The sequence below is a fragment of the Tursiops truncatus genome, chromosome 2 (assembly GCF_011762595.2).
Source record: "Tursiops truncatus isolate mTurTru1 chromosome 2, mTurTru1.mat.Y, whole genome shotgun sequence".
Taxonomy (NCBI): domain Eukaryota; kingdom Metazoa; phylum Chordata; class Mammalia; order Artiodactyla; family Delphinidae; genus Tursiops; species Tursiops truncatus.
Window position 1 is genome coordinate 117,404,444 of NC_047035.1, and position 22,548 is coordinate 117,426,991.

At 53.0% G+C, this 22,548-nt stretch overlaps 1 protein-coding gene across 3 annotated transcripts in view; it reads right to left on the reverse strand.

Moving 5' to 3' along the window:
• PSTPIP1 (proline-serine-threonine phosphatase interacting protein 1) overlaps positions 1–19,906 on the reverse strand; it is a 41,029-nt gene extending 21,123 nt beyond the window's left edge. Inside the window, exon 1 of one of the 3 annotated variants that reach the window (XM_033852037.2) lies at positions 19,560–19,906. In XM_033852037.2, coding sequence (XP_033707928.1) covers positions 19,560–19,592 — 33 coding nt within the window. In that variant the 5' untranslated portion in view covers positions 19,593–19,906. Of the gene's footprint in view, positions 1–1,380; positions 1,405–19,559 lie in introns of those variants that run through there. The other 2 variants (XM_033852036.2, XM_033852038.2) reach the window with 2 other exon arrangements.
• Positions 19,907–22,548: the final 2,642 nt, after the last annotated feature.

Genomic DNA, 22,548 nt, shown 5'->3' on the forward strand with positions numbered 1-22,548 from the left:
TATGGGGTGCCCCACACTGCTCACTCCTGTCACCTTCTCAATTACCCTCTTATCTCAGGGGTCCAAGTGAGAAAACTGAGGCACAGATGGGTGAAGTGTACCCAGGGTGACACAGATTGAAAGCAGCAGGTGTGGCATTGAACCCAGGCTGTCTTATTCGGGTCCGTGCCCTTCACCCCCCTGCACTCTACAGCCTCTGCAGAGACAAGAGCAGCTGCTGTTCCCTGATCATCCACTGTGTACCGGATGCCACTCCGGGCTCCTGCACCCATCCGCTGAGGTGGGCCTTGAGGGTCAGGGCTAGGGCACATCCTAGCACACACTTAGGACACACCTAGCTGCCCAGGACACCCAGCACCCCCTAGGTCCACCTCTTAGCCAGGATGGTGGGGAGAGGGCCATCTTGGAGAAGTCACAGGACACAGCTGCCTCTCTGCCACCCGTCCTGCTGTTGATCTGACTCTCACCCCTGGAGTGGGTTCTGAGCTGCTGGTGTAGGAAGCTGGGGGCGGGAGGTAGTACTTGAGGAGAGGGTGTTTTTCTTCAAAGTCTAAGGAGAATCAGATGTGGTAGAGAAGGGCAGAGATGCCACAGATTGCTCCAGATGGCCCCGTGCCAGGCCCAGCCCACCTTCAGCAAACTCAGAATAATGGAATCTGCAGGCCTGTAGGAGGGTTAGGATCCCAAGCTCACACCCTCCTCCTTAAGCAGCACTAGAAATTCCTGAGACCCAGGTTCAGCTGCCCACGGGGTGACAAGCAGCGGGCCTGGGCCTTGGCTGACTACTCAGAACCCCAGCAGGAGGGAGTCAACCCCCCAACTCCTGCAGGCCTGTCCACCACAATGTCCAGGCTAGTGTGCACCAGGCTTCCATTTCTGTAGCTTTCATGGGCCACTTGCCTACTAACCAGGCAGCAGACCACGGCTTCCTGCCCCTCAGCCTCTGTCCTCCCTCCGGACCCCCAGGACTAAAGCCTGTGGCAGCCAGCGAGGAAAATGGATCTGCCCTCCCCCCCAAGAGGGTCACTCTGAGCTGGACACCAGTATTCAGGGCCAAATTCCATAGACCACCAGAACTGGGAAGCATCTTGTCCAGTGCCCCTCAGTCCTTGGGGAAACTGAGGCCCAGAGAAGGGAAGGACCTGCCTGAGGTCCTACTGGCGGAGGCAGGACAAGGATTTGGACTTGCAGGGCACCTGCTGTAACTCCCCGATGCCTCTGGGAGGGGGGCCTGAGCAGGGAGACGCAGACCAAGCCCAGCCCTGCAGCGGACACTCTGCTCTTCCCTCCCAGCCCCATGCCCAGCTCCCACTCCCCAGGGAAACCCCACTGTCCTTCCTGAGACCCCCAGAGTGGAAAGAGAAGCAAAAGCAAACCTACATTGGCCATTCTGGAGGAGGTGGCAGGCAGAGGGGTCCTGCAGACTGGATCCTCAGGAGCTCAAGTCCCCAAAGCACTCCAGGCTTGAGAGTCTGGTCCAGCCCCTGCTCAGAGCGCGCTGGTGCCGGCAGGGGCTTTGGCCAAGTGAGCCACCGTCACAAGTGACTAGATTGTTCCAAGGAAGTGCCTGAGTCCCTGGGGCCTGTTCCCTGCCAGCCTGTACCCCTCCTCCACCCCACCACTGCCTCTTCCTCCAGGGCTTCTGACTCATGGTTCAGAGCTGGGCACAGCTGGGCTCAGGAAGCTGCTGAGGAAATGAACTAACCAATCATTCAATCAGTTAATCAATCAGTCCTGCAGGCTTACTGTCTAAGGCCCAGCACCAGAGTCACCTCCTCCAGGGGGCCCATCCTGGCCTTTCCTCCCTGCACCTACCCAGCTCCATCCTCTAGGCGTCCAGGGCTCCCTTTCAGGGCCTTGCTGACAGGCTCAGGCTGCCATTTCCACAGTGCAGAAGCTACTAGAAGGCAGGGCCTCCCATCTCCTTCTGTCTACCTGCAGCCTCTGTCACCTGAGACCTGCCTGTGGCCTTGCCCTCTGTGAAATTGCTATTTATTGAGTCCACTTACCACACACCATATCAAGAATATCACAGCTGTTTTCTTATTGAAAACACCACACACCCAGGGAGGTAAGGACGGTGATAAGGAGGAAAAGAGGGGAAGTGACTGCCCAAGTCCCTCAGCTGGTAAAGATCAGAATCTGGGATGTGAACCCAGGTCAGCTTGTCCCCAAACTCACATACCGACATCAGTCATTCAACAGACAGTCCAGCAGCTCTTTTACATTTTGAAACATCAAAAAATGATTAAAGGGGCTTCCCTGGTGGCGCAGTGGTTGAGAATCCGCCTGTCGATGCAGGGGACACGGGTTCGTGCCCCGGTACGGGAAGATCCCACATGCCGCGGAGCGGCTGGGCCCGTGAACCATGGCTGCTGAGCCTGCGCGTCCGGAGCCTGTGCTCCGCAGCGGGAGAGGCCACAACAGTGAGAGGCCCGCGTACCGCAAAAAAAAAAAAAAAAAAGATTAAAAAAAAAAAAAACTTTTGAAAATGATTTCCCAAATTCTCTCTGCTTCAAACCAAAGCTGTGTTTCGGTCTGTCATTCAGTTACCACGGATTCACAGAGGCCAGCTCTGTGCCAGGCTGGGTCAGAGGAACGCTGCCCTGGAGAAGGGCCGTGCTGGCTCTGCAGATGAGCTGCTGAGAGCCGGCAAGCAGCCGGAGGCCCCGCCCTCACCATGTGGCACTAGGGCGATCCGCCCCAGGGGAGGGTGCCAGGTGGCAGGCAGGTGCGGTCCCCTCTTTTGGGAGACCTCCCTCAAGCCAGATGTGGGACCCCAGGCCTTGCCACCCTCACTGTGTGGCCATTCTGGACCTCCTTTTCCCCATAGAGGGGTCAGATCGGGGCTGCAGGAGGAGGTGCTCAGGACAACTCTGGCAGGAGGAAGCATGGTCCTACCTCAGCCTGAAGGCAGCATGTGGGAGGCCTGGGTGCCGGGTTGTGCTCAGGGACAGCCCACCTGCTCCCTTCTCTGGGTGGCTCTGGCTGTGAGCCACTGTCCAGGCCCGCCAGCTGACCCCGGCCCTGCCATGCCCCCACTGGGTGGGTAGAGAGCTAGCCTTTGTACACACTGCCACTTCCTCCTTTTTATACCCATACAATTCTTGGTGGCTGCATGGGCTAGGCCGCAGAGACCAGGGCGCCAAGCAAGCCACTTCCCTTCTCGGGACCTGGTTTCCTCATGGAGGAAGTGAGGGCAGAGGCCAACCTCTCCTGGCCCTGACAGCCCACCCTCTAGGGCACAGCCCTATCAGGGCAGATTGGCCGCCCAGTCAGGGAGGGGGCCCGGGCCTGGCCTGAGAGATTGGACAGAGTTCAGCAGACCAGATAGGGGTTCACACCCCACCCTGTGGTCCTGGTCATTCTCAGCCTCTACTTCCCTCCCTGTAAAGAGAAGCCTAATTGTTCCCACCACCTAGGTTTGATCTGAGAAGCCAGTGAAATAATGTACACAGGTGAGAATAGTAAAAGCAAGGTCAGAGGTTGCCCTGAGCCGGGATTACCCCCATTTTACAGATGAGAAAAATGGAACCCAGAAAGGTTACCTAATCTGCTCAGGGGCCCTGAAGGGCACAGAAGGGATTTGAACCCAGCTCCCCCAGACCAGATCTTGGCTCATTCCCTCACCTCTCTGCAAAGCCCCAGGCTCAGTGGCTGTTCAGCAAGTGGTAGCTCCCCATATGCCCTACCCTGTCCCTGCCTGCCTCTCACCCCCCCCCACCACCCCCACCAGACAGAACCCAAATGTGCCAGGCTGGAAAAAACAAGTTATCTCCCTACCATACACCCTCCCCCACCAGAGGGTCCATTTAAAAGGCTGCAGAAGCCTTTTCAAATGTTCCCTTATGTGGAATTCCAGAATATAAAGTCCCTCAGAGGACAGCTAAACCTCTAACCTTAGAGGGAGAGGCCTGGGTTTTGGTACCAGGTCTGATCTGCCAGGAAGAAGCTGGGTAGTCTTAGTAAAGTCCCTTGCCCTCTCTGGGGGCCTCCTGACTGTGAAACAGGTTTAGGGACAGGAAGTGACCTTTAATTGACCTTCCAGCAGGGAGGCTGCTGTCTGTCTGCTGGCTTTTGGAAGCCATGGCAACCATGGCTGCATCTTACCTAGAGAAGTCTGAAGTCCGGGGTGGGCTGGAGCTGCCTGAGGGGAGTGAGGCCTGGGGAGGGAGCAGTTGGGAACTGGCACCATGTGTTTCCTGGGAACCAAGAGGAGGCCGGGAAGGTGGCTGGGAAGAGCTGCCGGTAGTAAGCGAGGGAAGAGTCCCCGAAAGAAGCTGCGTGGAGTGGACGGTGGGGAGCAGCTGGGAGGGGTCAGACGTGGACAGCTGCAGGGGACGGAGCCCGCCGAGGCAGCCAGGAGAGGAAGAGCTGACCTGTGTGCGCTTGCTACCCGCCGCACCAGCTACAGCAGCACCAGGGAAATAAGGGGTGAAGTACCCCTTTAGAGCTTCCAAGCCCGCGCCCCACGCCATCTGTGGAGACACAGAAGCAGCAGGCAGTGGAGGTGGCAGAACACGGCGAGTGCAGAGACAGACCCGTTCTCTGTCCCCCCGGCAGCGGCTTCCAATCACAGGCCAAGTGGGGAAACTGGGAAACTTTCAAGTGAACAAGAGTGAGATTTTGATATGTGGTGGAACTGGAGGGAGTTAGACCTGAAAAGGACTAGAAACGCTCAACACGTGCCCAGGGTAGAGGAAGGGAGAGCTCCCAGTGGCTTTGGAAGGTGGAAGGAAAAACATTAAGTTTCCTGCTTGCACCCTAACCAAGTTCAGAAACCTGTAAAATGCTAGCCATGCTTGTCAAAAACCTTTCTAATAACTGAGGTGCTCTTGGGTTGCTAGGCGCTCTCTCTCTCTCTCTCTCTATATATATATATATTTTTTTTTTCTTTTTTTTCTTTTTTGGACTGCTCTGCACAGCATGCAGAACTTCCCCAATTGAACCCGCACCCCCTGCAGTGGAAGCGTGGAATCTTAACCACTGGACCACCAGGGTAGCCCTATATATTTTTTCTAATATTTTTCTTTCTTTCTTTCTTTTTTTAAAAAAATCACCTTTTACTAGTGAAGAGGAGACAGAACAGGGAGACTGGACTTACTCCCTTCATCTCAGGAAGCCCCAGAAGCCAAGGACTGCGATTTTGAACACGGTTACAGGCCTCATGGTGCCCAGGCTGCTTTGCCCTCTCCTTTCACCGCAGTTTAACAGTTCTCTGCGGCCAACGTGCCTACCATGGCTGGTTTATTAACAGCTAGTCCACTGTTGCTTGTCTGCTGTGGGCTGAGAAACCAAACCACTGGGATTGTCAGCACACCTGAGGTAGTAAGCACTGAACTCTGGAGAAGGCAGCCCTCTGGAGGCAGAACGTGGGTCTGTTTGCCTACTGGGTCCTGGTGCCCAGGTCTGCACAGCAACACTCAGCAAATACACTGGACAAAGGCTGAGGAAGTGTCTGAGGGAGGCCCTCGAGCTGACGTGGGTTTGACAGCTCCTGAGCTGCCCCATGGAGAACACCAGACCATTTGTTTGCAATTCAATGACTCATTATCCAGCACCTTTAAATAAGCCAGACAGACTTGTCCCCTCTACTTGGTACAAGGTATTATTATCCCTGTTGTACAGATAAGGAAACTGAGGCTCAGAGAGGATAAGCCAATGAATAGCAGCTGGGCTCTTTCCACGGCCTCACAGCTAGTACCCCACATCTCCACCATTATTGGCTGCTAAACTGAGGAAAAGCAAAGGACCAGACACCCACGTATGGCTTGGTTGGATGGATGGATGGATGGATGGATGGATGGATGGATCAGAGACTTAAGTGAGCAAGCCGGTTGCTTACCCAGAGTACCCCAGGAGGAGGGTTGGGTAAAGCAAAGTTCCCTAGTCTCAGCCCTTGAGGAGCCATTCGGGAATGTGGTCATTTGCAGAGCTTTGTGGGGCCATCAGGAGCAGAGGGCGTGTCTGTGGTTGGTGCCCCCAGAGAGGCCAACTCCAAGAGCCCAAGTGGCCCCAAATGTGCAACACAGGTGAGCCGCTCTGATGGAGAATGCCCCATCGCCGGGGTCTATAATCAGGTTAGGGATTCCGCAGAGAGGATTCGCGCCTCAGATGACGTGCTGAACTAGGTGTTCTGGGTCTAGGTGTCCCCTGACTCAAAGACTGGAGGGGTCCATTCATAAGCAGACAAATGGGGGGGTGATTTACAGCTTTTCTAAGATGGCCCAGGCTAGGTGGCAAAGGGAGAGAGCCAAGAAAGCTTCCTTTTAAGGAACAAAAGCACATTGAGTGTGGTTAGATGAGCTACTCTGGGTTCAGCTGGGCTGACAGGGGCTTGGGATTAGAGATGAGTTTCCAGAGGCCTCTAGCTCCCCACTGAGCCCCAGTCTGAGGCCTCCCCTGGGCCTTAGACAGCCCTTTACTCAAGCAGCCCTGCTGGATGGGCCCCTGAGACATCCAGGCCCTTGACCTTGGGGAATCTGGAGGCAGGGTGCTGATGGTTACCTGCGGCCTTCAGTGGGCCCCGTTGGAGCCCTGAGAATGTTCAGGAGCTCTCAGGAATCCCACGGAGCCGGGTGTGGGGGCCAGGGGAACAACACAAGCAACAGAAGGGGACCAACTGTGCACACCTGGGGCCTCTTATCTCAGTAACACCGACCCGGGGAGAATGCGAGGATGAGAGAGGTTATGTAACTTGTCCAGGCTCAAACAGCAATTGTGTGGGCGCGTGTGGCTTCCGACTTTGTTCTTTTAAATAGGCCTCTTCCAGTGTCAAGCAGGAAGGGCCTCCTCTACTGCACTGCCCTCCCCCATTCTGTGATGTACTTCTCACTTCCCCTCTGCTCTTAAAAGCCCAGCTCGATCCCCCACTTCTGCCTCCTGCTTTATGAAACCAAAACGTGTAGTAGTTAGCACGAGAGGTGGGGCAGGGAGTGAACACGAGCTGGGGCGGAGGCCTGGAGGTGGGGATGAGCCCCTCGGGTTTAGGAGACCGGAAGCTTGATGCTCAGAGCTGTGAGTGGCTACAAGCCCAGCAGAAAGCAGCAGTGAGGGGTCTGAGGGGCTGGAGCAGGTGTCTGAAGAGGTAGCCTGAGGCCAGCTGAGGTGGAGCCCTGAGTCAGGCAGACCAAGTGGTGGGACCCTCCCTGGAGGTAACGAGGATTCAGGGCCAGGTTCCAAATTCAGGGGAAGGGAACAGGATGGATGGGATATGGATGGGTAGAGGCCAGTGTTCTCCATGCCTCTAATTCCCAGAGAAGCCTGCAATGTCAGGACTGTGCCCTTACTGCCCCACGTCACAGATGAGCAACGGAGGCTCAGCAAGGTGAGTGACTTGCCCGGGTCACACAGCTCCTCTTTAGTGCCCCCCACTCAAGTTGATTAGGCGGGGGGCTTGTAGGATCCAGCAGTGGCCAGGGCTGAGGGCAGGTAGGGAACATGGTTGGAGGGCAGAAGGGAAATGAGCCACCCGACGCTGAACCCTGGAGGAGACTCTGACCTGTCGGCAAGGGCAGGCACTGACCATCCCCTGCACGTGGCCGGCTGCACAGGGCTCCTTGCTGCATGGCCTCCAGCTTGTAAGTGACCGGCCAGGGACTGGGGACCGGCGTCTGTGGCCCAGGCGCTGTCTCTGCACGTCTCCTTCTGCAATTATCACCCCTCCCACACCTCCTACACCTGCCAGAGGATGGCCCACAGGGAACACCTCGACAAGAGAAAGTCCAGGTAGGGGGTGTGGGAAGACCCCAGGCACTGCGTCCTCGTCCTGGCCAGTCCCACGCACACAAGTTGAGCAAGTTACTTAAGCTCCTGTGCACAGATTCCCTCCTCTGTAAAATGAGTGTGAACACACTGTCCACTTTCCCTGGGACTCTGAGGACTAAATGATATAATATATGTAGGAGCCCAGCAAAGGGCACCCTGAAACTTAAGGAGCTCCTGGAAAATGGTGGCCATGGTGATAAGTACATATCAAGTAAAAGTAAACCAAGAAAGGAAATAAAAAAGGAGAGCTGGGTTTGAATCCTAGCTGGTTGGAATCCAATCGACTGACTGCTTGCTTCCGATCTCTCAGCCTTCATTTTTTCACCCGTATAGTGGAACGCACACTGGACTCCAAGACCTCCACTGGGCTGACGGGGGGTGTCTTGCTTGGTAGCTGTGAATTGCTTCAGGGTGAGGACTGACAGCCTCCTCTGGGCTTGAGACTTGCTCAAGAGACAGAGATGGGCCCCTGGGGTGCAGGAGACCCCCACTCCTCACACCTTTCCCCAAAGGCAGGAACAGACACCCACAGCCCCTGGATTAGGTCCCTCAGCCTCCTCTGCCAGCCTTGGTAGGTTCTGGGCCTCAGAGCTGACCCTGGGCTCTGGCTCCAACGCTTTCCAAGCCCAGGGTCTTCCTGGGCTCCTGTACCTGCCGAGGGTCTATATGCGGGGCTTCTTGCCCTAGGCCATTAACATTCATTTCACCACGTCTATCTTTTAACCACAGTAATGGATTTAATACAGACAAGGAGCCAGAGGCTGAGAGAGTGGAGGGACTCACCAGGGCCACACCGTGAATGCAGTGGAATCCAAGCAGTGCATCGGGTTCTAAAGGCAGTGTGAGAGACAAAGACGGTGCCTTCCAAGCAAGAGTTCTGTGTTGGAGACTGGGAAATTGCTTCACCCTGCCCAACACAGCCAGTGTGCATCCGGCATAGCACAGCACTGTGGGAAAATACATCTCTAAGTGGAGCAAGCTGCCACCTCCAGGGTTCTGGGGCGCTGGGGCTGCCTGAGGGAAGCCTGTGCTCTCTGGAACCATTCACTGCTTACCCTTCCCACTCAGCCCCTCACTTGCACCCGTACGTTGGTAGGACTCAAACCAAGACCTTTGGACCCTGGAATGCAAACTCCTCCCCTCAATGAATCTGCAGTCCCTCTAAGGTTGGGGGTGATCTGAGGACTAAAATAAAATTCCAGCAGCCTCATGGCAGCTCCCGCCCTGACCCAAGACCTGGTCTCAGCTGCTGGTCTTCCCCTGGCCCTGGAATTAGCCACACTGTTCCTTTGGTTCCAGTGTCAATTTCCATCCTCTTCTGGGTCAGACTGAGAACAACTGCAGACACCAACACAGCACCTACTACGGTGCTGCTCTACGCTGTGCAGACCCCCACAGCCCAAGCTGTTAGTATTCACGACAGCTCCAGAGACACTGATCCAGACTTCTGTGTTGATCCCCTGCCTACCACCTCAACCCTGCTTGCGTGGGCTGACTCCAGCTGACCTCCTGGACCTTCCTACCACCTGCAGTCTGGGGTCCCCAGGCCTGGGAGAGTGGGCTCAGAGCTGGTCCAAATGAAGGGAAAACATTCAAGAGGTGACAAAGAAGAGGACCCCTTCTGCTTCAGTGGCTGCCATCTGGGCAGTTGGGGGTAGAAGTCCTGGTTTTCAAAGACCCCTCAGGTCTAGGCAGGCCCAGACCAGGGTGGACATCAATTCCCTCAGGGCCGTCTCATGATCCACTGAAGAAGTCGGTGACCCCAGCCTGTGGGACAATCCTCCTTGAAGAGGGAGAGCTGGTGGGGCCTCAAGTAAGCTCAGAAGTCATGGGCCTTCTCAGGGGGCCAGAGGTAGGGCAACTGTAAGGAGGAGCCCACCATCCCCAGGGGATTCTCTCTAAGGACGGTGTCTCTCCAAGTATGTCCAGGTTTGGGAGAGTTATAGGGGGTTTTTCATAGACTGGTGGCCAGTCCAGGTTGGCAACCTCAGGAAGGTTCAAACCTCAGTTTCCTCACCTATAAAAACATCTCTAGTGTGGAGAAAAAGGAACTCTCCTACACTGTTGGTGGGAATGTAAATTGGTGCAGCCACTATGGAGAACAGTATGGAGGTTCCTTAAAAAACTAAAAACAGAACTACCATATGACCCAGCAATCCCACTTCTGGGCATATATTCAGAGAAAACCGTAATTCAAAACGAACACGCACCCCAATGTTCATAGCAGCACTGTTTACAATAGTCAGGATGTGGAAGCAACCTAAATGTCCATCGACAGATGAATGGATAAAGAAGGTATGATACATATATATAATGGAATACTATTCAGCCATAAAAAAGAATGAAATAATGCCATTTGCAGCAACATGGATGGACCTAGAGATTATCATACTAAGTGAAGTAAGCCAGACAGAGAAAGACAAATATCATATGATATCGCTTGTATGTGGAATATAAAAAAAAGATACAAATGAACTTATTTACAAAACAGAAATAGATCTGCAGACATAGAAAACAAACTTATGGTTACCAAAGGGGAAAAGGGGGGGAAGGGATAAATTAGGAGTTTGGGATTATCAGATAGATATACATTACTATATATAAAATAGATAACCAACAAGGATCTACCGTATAGCACAGGGAACTACACTCAATATTTTGTATAACCTATAATGGAAAAGAATCTGAAAAAGAATATATCAATATATAATATGTATAACTGAATCACTTTGCTGTATACCTGAAACTAATACAACATTGTAAATCAACTATATTTTAAAAAATTAAAATAAATTAAAAAAATAAAAACACCTCAACTCAGGACCTCAATAGCTGATAATTTTGAAAAAAAAAAAAAGAACAAAGTTGGAAGACTCACAATTCCTGATTTCAAAACTTACTACAAAGCTACAGTAATTAATATAGTGTGGTACTGCCATAAGGACAGACATACAGACCAATGGAATGGAACAGAGAGCAAGAAATAAGCACTCACATATATGGTCAACTGATTTTCAACAAGGATGGCAAGACCATTCAATGTGGAAAAGACAGTCTTTTCAACAAATGGTGCTGGAGAAACTGGATATGCACATGCAAAAGAATGGAATTGGACTCCTAACACCATATACAAAAACTAACTCTTAAAACTGAACAACAAAAAGATAAACAACCCAATTCAAAAGTAGGCAAAGGACTTGAATAAACATTTCTCTAAAGAAGATATACAGATGGCCAATAAATATAAAAAAATATGCTCAACATCATTGGTCATTAGGGAAATACAAATCAAAACACCAATGAGGGACTTCCCTGGCAGTCCAGTGGTTAAGGCTCAGAGCTTCCACTGCAAGGGGCACGGTTCAATCCCTGGAAGGGGAACTAAGATCCCGCATGCAGCGTGGCACGGCCATATAAATAAATTTTTAAAAAATAAAATAAAAAGGCAAAGTTTAAAAAAAAAAATACCAAAACACCAAAGAGATACCACTTCATACCTACTAGGATGGCTATGATTGGGGGAAAAAACACACAGAAAATAACAAGTGTTGGTGAAGATGTGGAGAAATCAGAACCCTGTGCATTGTTTTGTTTTGGGTTTTTTTTTTTGTCTGTTTGTTTGAAACCTTCGTGCATTGCTAATGGGAATGTAAATGGAGCAGCTGCTGGGGAAAATAATTTAGCAGTTACTCAACATGTTAAACATAGGATTACCATATGATCCAGCAACTCCACTCCTAGGTATATACCCAAAAGAATTGAAAGCAGGGATTCAAACCAGTATTAGAACACCTGTGTTCATAGCGGCATTATTCACAATATTCAAAATGAGGGAACAACCCAAGTGCCCAATAACAGATAAATGGGTAAACAAAATGAGGTATATACGTAGAATGGAATATTTTTCAGCCATAAAAAGGAATGAAATGCTGACACATGCTAAAATATGGATGAACCTTAAAGACATTATGCTAAATGAAATAGGACAAATACTGTCTGATTCTACTTATATGTGGTCCCTAGCATGGCAAATTCATAGAGACAGAAAGCAGAGTAGGAGGTGAGAAGAGGGATATAGGGAGTAATTATTTAAGGGGTACAGAATTTCTGTTTGAAATTTGAAAAAGTTCTGGAAATAGATAGTGGTGATGATTGTACAACATTGTGAATGTACTAATGCCACTTAATTGCACACTTAAAAATGGTTAAGATGGTAAATTTTACATTACGTATACTGACCACAAAAAAAGTAATTGTATAAGGTTATAAGGTTAAAAAAAAAACAACCCTCTACCCTCTACTCATTCACAAGTGAGTCAGATGAGGTCACGTAAATGATAAAAGCCAGATATATGCTCATTGTCAGCAACTGCGATGCATCCGAAACACCACAGTTATCTACACCAATGGTTCTCAGCCTTGGCTGCACTTTGGAAACTGGAGAACTTTGAAAAATACTGCTCCTCCACCCTGAAATTTGCATGCAATTGACCTGTGGCAGTGCCTGGGCATTGGTATTTTTGATCCCTGTCACATTTCTGATCTTATCTCCAACTACTCTCTACCTCTGTCCCTCTGCCCCAGCCACACAGGCCTCCTTGTCCCTTGAAGAGGTCAAGCATTTCCTGATTCAGCCCATCACCCCCTTTTCCTCTCCAGTATAGCTCAGCTTCTGCTTTTCCATTTCTGCAGTTGGGAAGCCCTGATCCCATCTGGCTGCCCCATCCCCACCCAGGCTGCTAGTCTCTGGAGCACCAGCAGACACTTCCTGTTGCCCAATAGTGGGTGGCCTGTCAACACCAGCAGAAGGGGATGTCACTCACCCGCCTCCTCTGTCACTCATTGCTCAGGGTACCAGGTCTCGGCAAACCACCTCACACTCTCACTGACGCCAAGGGCTTTCTGAACTGGCTGGGAAGGTAGCAGTCAGGCCTAGCCCAGCAGCCCCAAAGTCCAACGGGGTGGTATCCCCAGGCCCACATCCCCTCTATAAGCCTCAGTCTTCTCTATAAAGCAGGAATAAGAATACCAACCTCATGGGGCTATTGCATCTTGTCACCTGAAGCCATAGGAATGAATCTCTAATGGTGGAATTTAGTATGCAACGGTGAACAGAGTTGGGGAGGCATCCTGAGACTGGGAGGATCCACATATGAGGCTCACCCTGTAGGTGCCTATCCAATTATAAGTGGGGATCCCTTGGGATCTGTTACTGGTCTGCTAACTCCTGATGCTGAGCAGAAGAATGTGGACCCCTGAGCCTCTCCATCTTCAAAGCCTTTATCTTAGGTGAGAATCACTCTGACATCCTACAGATGAGGTAACTGAAGTTCAGAGAGGGGAAAGGATTCTCCAGGTTCCCCTCAGAGAGTGAGGGTTGAAGCTTCACAGAGGCCTATTCCCCATTCTGAGACTGGAAGACAGGGAGTGACTGAGCCCATGAGGGAGGGACCTTCCGGAGCTAGCACAGCAGGGAGCCCTAGCATGGGCAGCCCCCAGGGCACAGGGTACCACTCTCTCTAGTTGGACGTGAGGCAGTTTCAGTTTCCACAAGTTCCCTCCATCGTGTGGTTTGCAGCGTCAGCCAGGCTCTAGGCGAGGTGGGCGGGCATCCTACCCACAGCCTGCAGCCTCCAAACCTCTGCATGAGTGGAAACATCCATCCCTGCAGAGGGTGCAAAAAGGAAGAAAGCATCTTTGCCTTCACTCAAGGTTGGTCAAGACCTTTCACAAGCCGGCAAGGGCCTTCCCTTCCTACCAGTCACCCTGCACAGTCCTCTGGGCCAGAAAACCATCTTGCAAACCCACTGTGCCCTCTCCCCCTTCCACACCTTTGCCTGCGCCATTCCTTCCACCTGGAGCATGCTCTGCCCTCCTGCCACCTCCCAAATCCTCACCAACCCTTCCAAACCCAAGCAAGGCCCTTCCTCTCCATCCCAGGAGCTGGCAACCCCGGCTGGGGGGAGGTGCCAGGAACAGCTAGGAAAAGTCCATGAGTTCCTGGGAATTGGATCAAAAAGAGGGTCTGGAGAAGCAGATCTTGTTTTCCACCAATAATAAAATCAAAGGTGTGGTTTATGTTCTTGGCCCAGGACACCGCCTCCAGGAAATCCTACAGGAGAGCATCTGCAGGCATCGCAACAGCAGGGCAAACACAACCACAGACCTCTGCAGTCACCTATTGCCATTACATGGCCAACCGTGTCCTGTGGAGTGGGCGCTGAGGAACCAAGTTCTCAGGTCCCAGCGGGCACACGCGCCACAGAGTGTGCACAGGGTACGTGGAAGAGTTCATGCTATCGAGCTACAAATGTCGCCTAAAAACACCATCTTGGCCTTGAAAACAGGAATTGCTTAGTTGTGTTTTTAAATATTTTCCTTTTAATGAAATACGTAATCTGTGATCACTTGCAGAAAATTATGGAGAGAAAAATCGCATTACTTCCAAAACCATGGAAACCAGTGTTAACCTATAGGGAGCCGCCCTTATATCCAACAGGAGTTATCATTGAACCAAGAACCGGTCAATCTCCTTGGAGTCAGGGGCAGAACAGGATGGGGTCCGACAGAGCTAGGTGGGTGCCCCTGCTTTGTCCTGGACATATGACCATGAACTAGGCCCTTGACCTGCCCATGCCTCCGTTCTGCCGACAGGAGGACTTTGGCAAGTCTTTCCCTGCAGGGTGGGTTTGGGGACACACATGGAATGACTGTCGCAGTGCTTGGCGCCTAACAGACACTGAACAAACAGGCACTGTCGCTCCTCTGGGGATGATTTAAGTAGCTGGGACTCAGAGAAAAAAATCTTCACAGAACAGGAAATAAACATTCTCTTTTTCATTTTTAGTTGTGTAATTTAATTTTTCAATAGGTTATACATTTGCATGTTCAAAAATTAAAAACTATAAAAAGATACATAGTGACAACGCTCACTGACACCCAGCCCTGTAACCCATCAATCGCTTTTCTCTGACTCCCCCCAAGGTTATCAATTTAATTAGTTCTCTGTGTGTCTTTCTAGAGACTCTCATTAATACAAGCCTGTGCCGACATAAATGCTTATTTCCCCCACTTTTCACAACAGGTCGCAGGCAAGACACGCTGCTTGGCTCTATGCTTTTTACACAGAACACCATGCCTTGAAGAGCTTTGCAACCAGCACAGAAAGAGAGTCCATCCTCACCCCTTCTGACAGCCATGGCCAGGGAGACATTGGGAAGGCAGTAGGTGGCGGGTAAAGGAAGGACAGCCAGGGGCCTCCCTCTCCCACCTCCTGCCTCTACAATCCCCTGTTTCTCGGGAGGACCCCACTCCTCAGCCACTGGCCCCCTCAGCCTTCAAGGCCACAGGGCCCTGCCCTGCTGCAAGTCCACCCACAAAGCCTGAGTGGGCTTAGGTTCCCAGCAGAGCCCCTCCAGGCCCAGTCCTCCCAGCCCCTTCCAGGTCCCTCTGGTCCCTCTTTCCTGGATGAAAAGTCTCCTGCCCAGCCAGAGGACTATGAAGGGTCCCAAAGTGACTGCTAGTGCCAAATGCTAGAGAACTGGGCCCACTCTCTCACCCAGGAATGCCTTCTCTTCTGGGAAGCTACCCAAAGTCGTAGTCCTCAAGTGCAAAACCTTGATACACAAAGATCTACCCAGTACATCACTGTCCAGAATACTAAATAATCGGTAGTAACCTAAATGTCCAACAATAGGGGATTGGATAAATAAATCACAGCATGTCCACCAAATCCACAAGCTGGAGGACCATGCAGTCATTAACAATGGTGTTTTGAAGATGAGGAAATCATACCCAGGCCCACATACATTCAAAACAGAATTATGCTGAAAAGAGGGTCTTCCCCACCTCAGTCTCCTCCTCTGTGGGGAACCTCAGAGTCTCAGAACTGGGAAGGAGAAGAGGCAACAGTAGCTGATCAGACACACGGGGCCTGAGTCCCCTCTCCCCACCCTCACCCGGTGCATCCTGGGTGAGTCATTCCCCCACCCAAGGATGTGGTACCTCCTTCTGTCCTCTGTTGAGGAGCTCAGCTCCTCCCAGCTTGGCACAGAGGTTTCCAGCTGAAGCTGGAGCCCAGCCTCAAAGGGGAGAGATGTGACCTCAAGTCAGAGGGAAAAGTTCAGGCCTGTTCTCTCTGTCCCCATTGATGGTTCCTGCCCAAAGCCGGGGCGGCAGGGAGGGAAGGGCAGGGAGTGAGAGGTAGTATACGCGGCCCTTACTTTTCCTTTTAACAACCCCAAGTGGGACAGGATGCGGATCTTAATAAAACCTGGTCCAGACCTAGATTTTCCCTCTTGAAGCAATATCCAGTGACTTCTTTGCAAAGGCGGTTGGACATATAGGTGGGAGGCAATGAGGGGGTAGGAGGGGAAAGCGCAGCTCGGAGCACCCCTCTGGGTATGCCCCGTGCCTGGCCGTGTTATCAGAGAAGCTCAGTCTCCAGCACTGGATTCTGGCCTCCTTGAGGGCAAGACAGTCTCATTCACCTGATTGGACGTGGGGGTGGGAGGCCCAGCTTAGGCTGCCTGGTAGTGAACCCTTCTCAACAAACATTTGCAGAATGTAACTAAAGTAAAATGAAGGAGAAGGTAGGTTCAGGAAGGCATGAGGACCGTGGATGCATTTACTGTTCATTCACTTATTCTATAAACTTTGACTGAACACACACCCCACTCGCCAGCCTTATCCAGAGGAGGCAGACAGGTGTTTCTTGCAGTACAGTTTGGCAAGGAAAGCTGTGTGTACTGGGGAAGGGGAGTGGTATCCCCGCATCCTGGGGGCTTCTGTGCCGCTCGGTGCTGAGTCAGGTTACATGAGCTCTAAGTCCCCCTCAGCTCGAGCACCTGGTATTCTCATCCTCGGCCTTGTCTCACCAACAGCCCCTGCTCTGAGGGTCAGCCGCAAACTTCCTGCAAAGCCGTGAAGTTCTTTATCACTGTGCGTGTATAACAGACATCGAATGATCCCTTCCCTCCCCCTGCGGCTAGGCCCGCCCCTGCCGCACTCCCACAGCGGCCTGCCTCTGAACGTTCTGCTGAAGATAAACGCAGGCTATAAATACATACCGTGTGGCCACACTGGCAAAAGTTGCAAATATCGGCACACTGAGGGACGGGACTGGGCTGTTCCCATGCTGAATGTTCCCACCACTTCTGAACTGCTGTGTCTGCTTTTTATAATTTCTTTGTCTCCTCTTGCTATCAGGCTACCAGCTATCTGTGAAACCGTCTCTGACAGTTCAGGCCCACCAGTATTTAACCAAATGTAGATCCCTACTATTTGCTGTATCTATAGGTTAAAAGACCACATGACCAAGCTTGCTATAACTGTGGGTAAAATCAGAGTTCATGGGCCCTAACCACTCTAGGGCATCTCGTATGAGTAAAGTGTATAAGCTTCAATGCAAGCTCTCAGCTCCTCAGAAAACACTTCTGTTTCCCTCCTCACAACGGAGCTGGTGCGCCTTGGACTGGGGTGGGGGAAAGCCAGGGGGAGGGGCAGGCAGGCCCCTGTCCCTAACACCCCCATGGCAGTTAGATCATTAAGTCTTTTCCATTTAACAGATTTGTCTGTAAATTGGGCTTTAAAAGACTTCTATGGACCTCATCTGATCTTACTTCTCTGGGAGGTGAGAAGGACAGTTTTTCTCCCTCCTCCACCAACGTGGCCCAAAGATCCAGTGATGGGCCCTGTTGCTAGAAGAGCAATGAAGCACCTGGGTGAGAGTCCATACACTGGGGCCAACCTGTCCGGTTTCACCCCAGCTACATGACCTTGGGCAAATGACTTAGGCTCTCTGTGCCTCAGCCTTCTCTTGTGAATAATAGGGATAACAATAGCATCTACCTCCTTGGTTTAAATGGGTGAACAGATACAGAGTCCTGAGAACGGGCGGCTGGTACATCTTTAATGCTCAGTAACTGTTAGCTGTCCTCGTGGGCTGGGTGGGGCTGAGCTCCCGTGAGAGGTGTCAGAATTCAGAGCCCTGGGGGCAGGGGTGCTGCCACCGACCTTCTGGGGCATCTGCCCAGGCTCAGTGTGAGAGGCTCCCACTGGCCACCTCTCCCGTTCTGCTCCAGCCTTCCCTAGGGAAGCTGCACCCTCACCCCAGGCCCAGGGAGCGAGCAGTGGTGGAGAGGGGGCACCTGTAGGCCGTGAAGCCCGCAGCAGCTCAGAGGTGGGGAGAGCACAGAGCGTGGGCAGGATACCGCTCAGGAAGCTGCCACCATACCCTGCTCTCCCTCATGTACCATCCCCCGCTGCCCAGATCCTGCCTTAGGCTATTCCTTGGCCCAGCTGTCCTAGGGAAGGTGGACCCAGGGGCTCTGGGCTGGGACAGATGTCCTGGAGCTAAAATATAGTCAAGATGTCCTGGCCTGCCATGGGCAACTAAGCACCTGGATTTTCAGGCCCTGTCCTTTCCCCAGACTTTGCACTCCAAGTCAGAGCAGTGATGTAGTGACCCGCTGTCCGGCCTGTCACCCCACCCCTGCAGCCCCTCGCCCCTTGCCCCTTGCACGGGCCCCATTTTCCAGCCTGGTGCTTGGAATGGGCCGAGCCAGGTCTGCCTCCCTTGGCTTCTCTGGGCTGGTCCCAGCCCCTCTTTGTAGATATGGGGAAACGGAGGCCCAGAGAGGCATCCCTCTGCCCACTGTGCAGTCAGTGCCGGCGGGAAGCAGGCCACTCACACGCTGGCCACGGGCCCCAAGCGGAGCGTGGCCTGGAAGGCAAGGAAGACCTGGCTCGTTAGCTTTCGTCCTCCTGGCCGGAGGCCCCAGGAAAGAGCCCAGGGAGGCCAGGCTGTTGACTGAGGCCGTGCGAAGTGAGCAAAGAGCCAGGTGTCCTCTGCAGGGCTGGAGGGGATCCCTCAGGACAGCCACATTCCCCAGCAGTAACCAGAGAGGTCTCAGCTTTTTCCTGTGAGCCACTGGGAACAGCCAGAGCTTGGGGAGCAGAGGGAGAGGTTGAGAGACAGCTGGAAAAAAGCTGAAGGGATCTGGGGTCCAAACTGGGCTTGCAGGCTGTGTGGCCTGGGCCAAGCATTTCACCCCCACGAGCCAGCTGGGTGCTGGAATTTCACTAGGAAAAGGCTTGATTTACATGTGCACTGGATTTAAGAAAGTCAGCAAGGAATTGCCCAGCCCTGTCGCCTCCTCAAAGGACCCCTGAGGTCTGCAAGGAAGAGGGGTTGGGTGAGGGGAAGAGAATTCCCATTTGGCGCTCCAGCAAGGTGCGGGGGAGCTTGTTACCTCACCTTGTTTTAACCCTCCCATCCAGTTGGTGCGTTTATTAATATCTCTCTCTGCTATATAGATGGGGGAAAATGGAACTCAGAGAGGTTAAATGACTTGTCCAGCCTCTAAATAGCAGAGCCAACATCCAAAGTCAAGTTTTTCTGGTCCCCAAACCTGACCCCCTCCCTCCTTCGCCTCACAAGACCTCCTCGAGCTCCCACCCATATATCAGACACTCCTAAAAAGTTCCTGCTGTGGGGAGAGGGTCACTCAGGGGAAAAACCAGCCCTGGGAGCACAGAGACTATCCCCCACTCACTGTGTTGAAGTTTGCAGAGAAATCAGTACCCCAGACTGAGGATCCCCTTCGTCTCCTGACTCAGAAGCAGCCCAAGTCACCTCCACGATGATAAAGACCAAAAATCAACCACTATTTTCATGAGAAATCCCCCTCTTGGAGCCGCATCCCCACCCACCACCCCCGGGGAAACTTCGGACGGACTGGCCTCCCCGGGGCCAACACCACTGGCTCAAACCGGCAGCCGTCTTCACTCACCCAAAAGGCATCTTTGAACTGAAGCTGGGGCATCTTCCTCAGCCGACTGCCACGGCAAAGCTCCCTCTCCTGCCACAGACAGGGCTGAACGAGGGCCAGGAGGCAGGCGCACCGTCCCCGTCCTGGCAGCGCTGGCCCAGGGCCCCCCTTCCAGGCCGGCGCCGTCTGCAGTGCCTCAGAAGGCAGCTGTAAGCCAGAGACTGCTGGAGGGAGGAAAAGGGCTCAACCTGTTTTGTTTGGGGCTAGAATCAGCAGCAAAATGAGGAAGGGCTGGTGCCCAGTGATGGGAGGGCGGGTCCCAGTGTCCGGCCCGGCCCCTCACCAGCCCCGTGGAGACGGAGGACACAGCCCAGGCTTCAGGACTGAGAGCAGGGATGCCAGCCCCGGGCTGTGGGGAGGCAGGGGCCAGTGGGAGACGCAGCCCGGGGCCTGTGCAGGTAGGTTTGTGCAACCTCCCCTAGGGCAGGCTCCAGGGCCGTCGCCCCACAGGAAGTGGAGCTGCCATGCTCCCCTGTGCAGCCCCGCCTGCCATCTGCCACCCAGCTACTTGTCTCCACTTGCCTCCTTCCGATGCCCTAGCTGGGCCATTCTCAGAGGCCATAAACTTAGGGAGCCTGAGGCCCACTGAAGCTGTGGGTAAGGAGGGGGGGCAGGATCCCAGGTGCTGTCACCTACCACCCCAAGCCTCACCCCAGACCGGGTCCAGAGATGCTAGACTCTCCACCCCTCACCAGCAAACCTTTTCAGGGAGGGAGGGGCTCACCCAAGCCTAGAACATCATCAGACCCTGGGTGAACGTTGCCCCAGTCCACATCCTGAGCTCAAGGAGCTCACGGTCTGGGCGCAGACAGAGCTGTGTGCTGGGGGGAGCTGTGAAAGCACAGAAGTGGGGTGAGCAGGTAACTAGCCAAGGGGTAACAGCCTGTGGATACTGCCTTCCCTCCAAGTCCCCAGGTGAGGCACTCTCTGGGGCAGGAAGCCCCCCTCTGAAGATGGAGTCTTCAGGCTGGAAGAATGTGGTTGGATCGAGAGACACAGGATTACAAAGGCATAAACGTGGGAGTTTGAAAAGCCAGGTTGAGGCCCCAGTTTCTGTTCTGTCTGGGCCTTACCCTTCAGAGGGACCTTAATCCACCCTCCAACTCTCTGAGCCTCAGTTTCCCCATCTGTCACCCCCAGTCTTTGGAAAAGACACAAAGTAATGTTGAGAATATAACTGGAGTTTTCTGGTTTTGATGGGGCAGGTGCCGGGGGCTCTGTCTGGTATCAACTTGGGAAGAGCCCTGGGCTGGAGCTCCAGATACCGCCCTGGGGAGCCAGGGCCTGCCCACTCAGCAGAAGACATCAGCAGGGGGGCCGGAACCCAGGGTGGGTTGGCAAGAAGGGATGAATCAGGCTCGTCCACAAATCACCACCCTTGGCGATGCCTCCCTTACCATTGACTGGTGGTGATTAGACGGATGAGAGCTGCCGCAGGAGAGAGCTAAGAGCCCAAGTGCCAGTTATGTAAGCCCAGGGTTAGAGATGGGGCACACCCACACTTCTGCAATAACCACCCAAGAGAGAACATGTCAGGGAGAGCTGCAGGGCAGTGGGGCTACCGTGGTAGCCCCCTACCTCCAGAATCCTTGGGGTCAAGCTAATAAACATCTCCAGCATTGAAGGCACCCCAGTCAGGCTGTCTGCTGCTTGCAGCTGAAGACAGCTAATGTAAATTTAACTCTGAACCCCGAAGGCCAAGTGCTGAGGTTGTTCCTCATCCCAATGGCATCACCGCCTCTGATAGCACCGACTCAGCCTCCCTGGCCTTGGTTTTTCCATCTACCAAATGGGGTGACGCTTCTAGTTCTGGAGGCGGACTAGAAACTTTCTGTCGATAGACGGCTCTTACCCTCTTATCAGCAGGAAACTTCATAGCCAGGCTCTCTCCCCTGCCTCTCCAGGGGCTCCTCCCATCACCCCTCACAAATTTCTGCTCCAAACAGGCCTCTTCCCTCTCCCCAAAGGTACCCTCTCTACTCCTACCTCCACAGCTTTGCCCCTCTGCTCCCCAGCCTCCCTCCTGACATGCCTTCCTTCATCTTCCTTCCCTGGGCCAATCCTCCCATCCCCCAAGGTCCATGTCAAGGCTCCCACACATGAGGCCTTCCTTTCCCAGCTGCTCTGGTCCAGTCAGGGCAGCCCCAGACGGATGGCCATGCTGGTTGTGGGGTGAAGCAACTGGGGAAGGAAGTAACAGAGACGTCAATCTAAAGTACTCTGCTGCAGAGAGGTCTTCTCCCTCCCCACACCTCACCTTTTGCGGCTCCCAAGTTTGGGCCACCAGGACAGCCAGCTCGGCTTTGGAGCACTTGCTGAAGCTTTTTACATGGACAACCTCACTTAGTCCTCACCCCATCCTGTGGGGTACACATTATCATCATCCTCACTTCACAGAGGAGCAAACTAAAGAGTTTATGCAACTCGCCCAAGGCCAGTAAGTAAAGCGCTAGGCTTCAGACCCAGGCCTGCCTGATGCCAAAGCCCATGTCTTAACCTTCACAGGTGTCTGTAATCAACAGCCCTCTCGTAACAATGGGTTTCATCCTTCCTTTCTCCAATTCTGCCTCCAGAACCTGTCACCCTGATCCGTAGCAGGAAAAGCTGAGTCCAGGGAGGCTGCTGGGGCTGGTGGTGCCATTGGGTGAGAGTCGAGCCCTGGCACGTGATCTTCCAGGTTCACTTTGTTATTTGCACCCATTGAGGACGCCTTGGCCGCAAGGAACATAAAACCAGAGGGTCTGACGTGGAGGACGTATGTTATCACCCACACTAGGGGTTTGGAGGCAGCACGGCCTCCAGGTGAAGTGCATTGGAGCCCCAGCTCAGTTTCTCTGTGATTCTCCTCATTGACTGTCTCCCTCCTCCGTCTGCAACGGCTCTGGTCTACAACTCGACACAGCCACAGAGGAAGAAACGGGACCCCTCTCCTTGTCTCATTTTCTCCAAA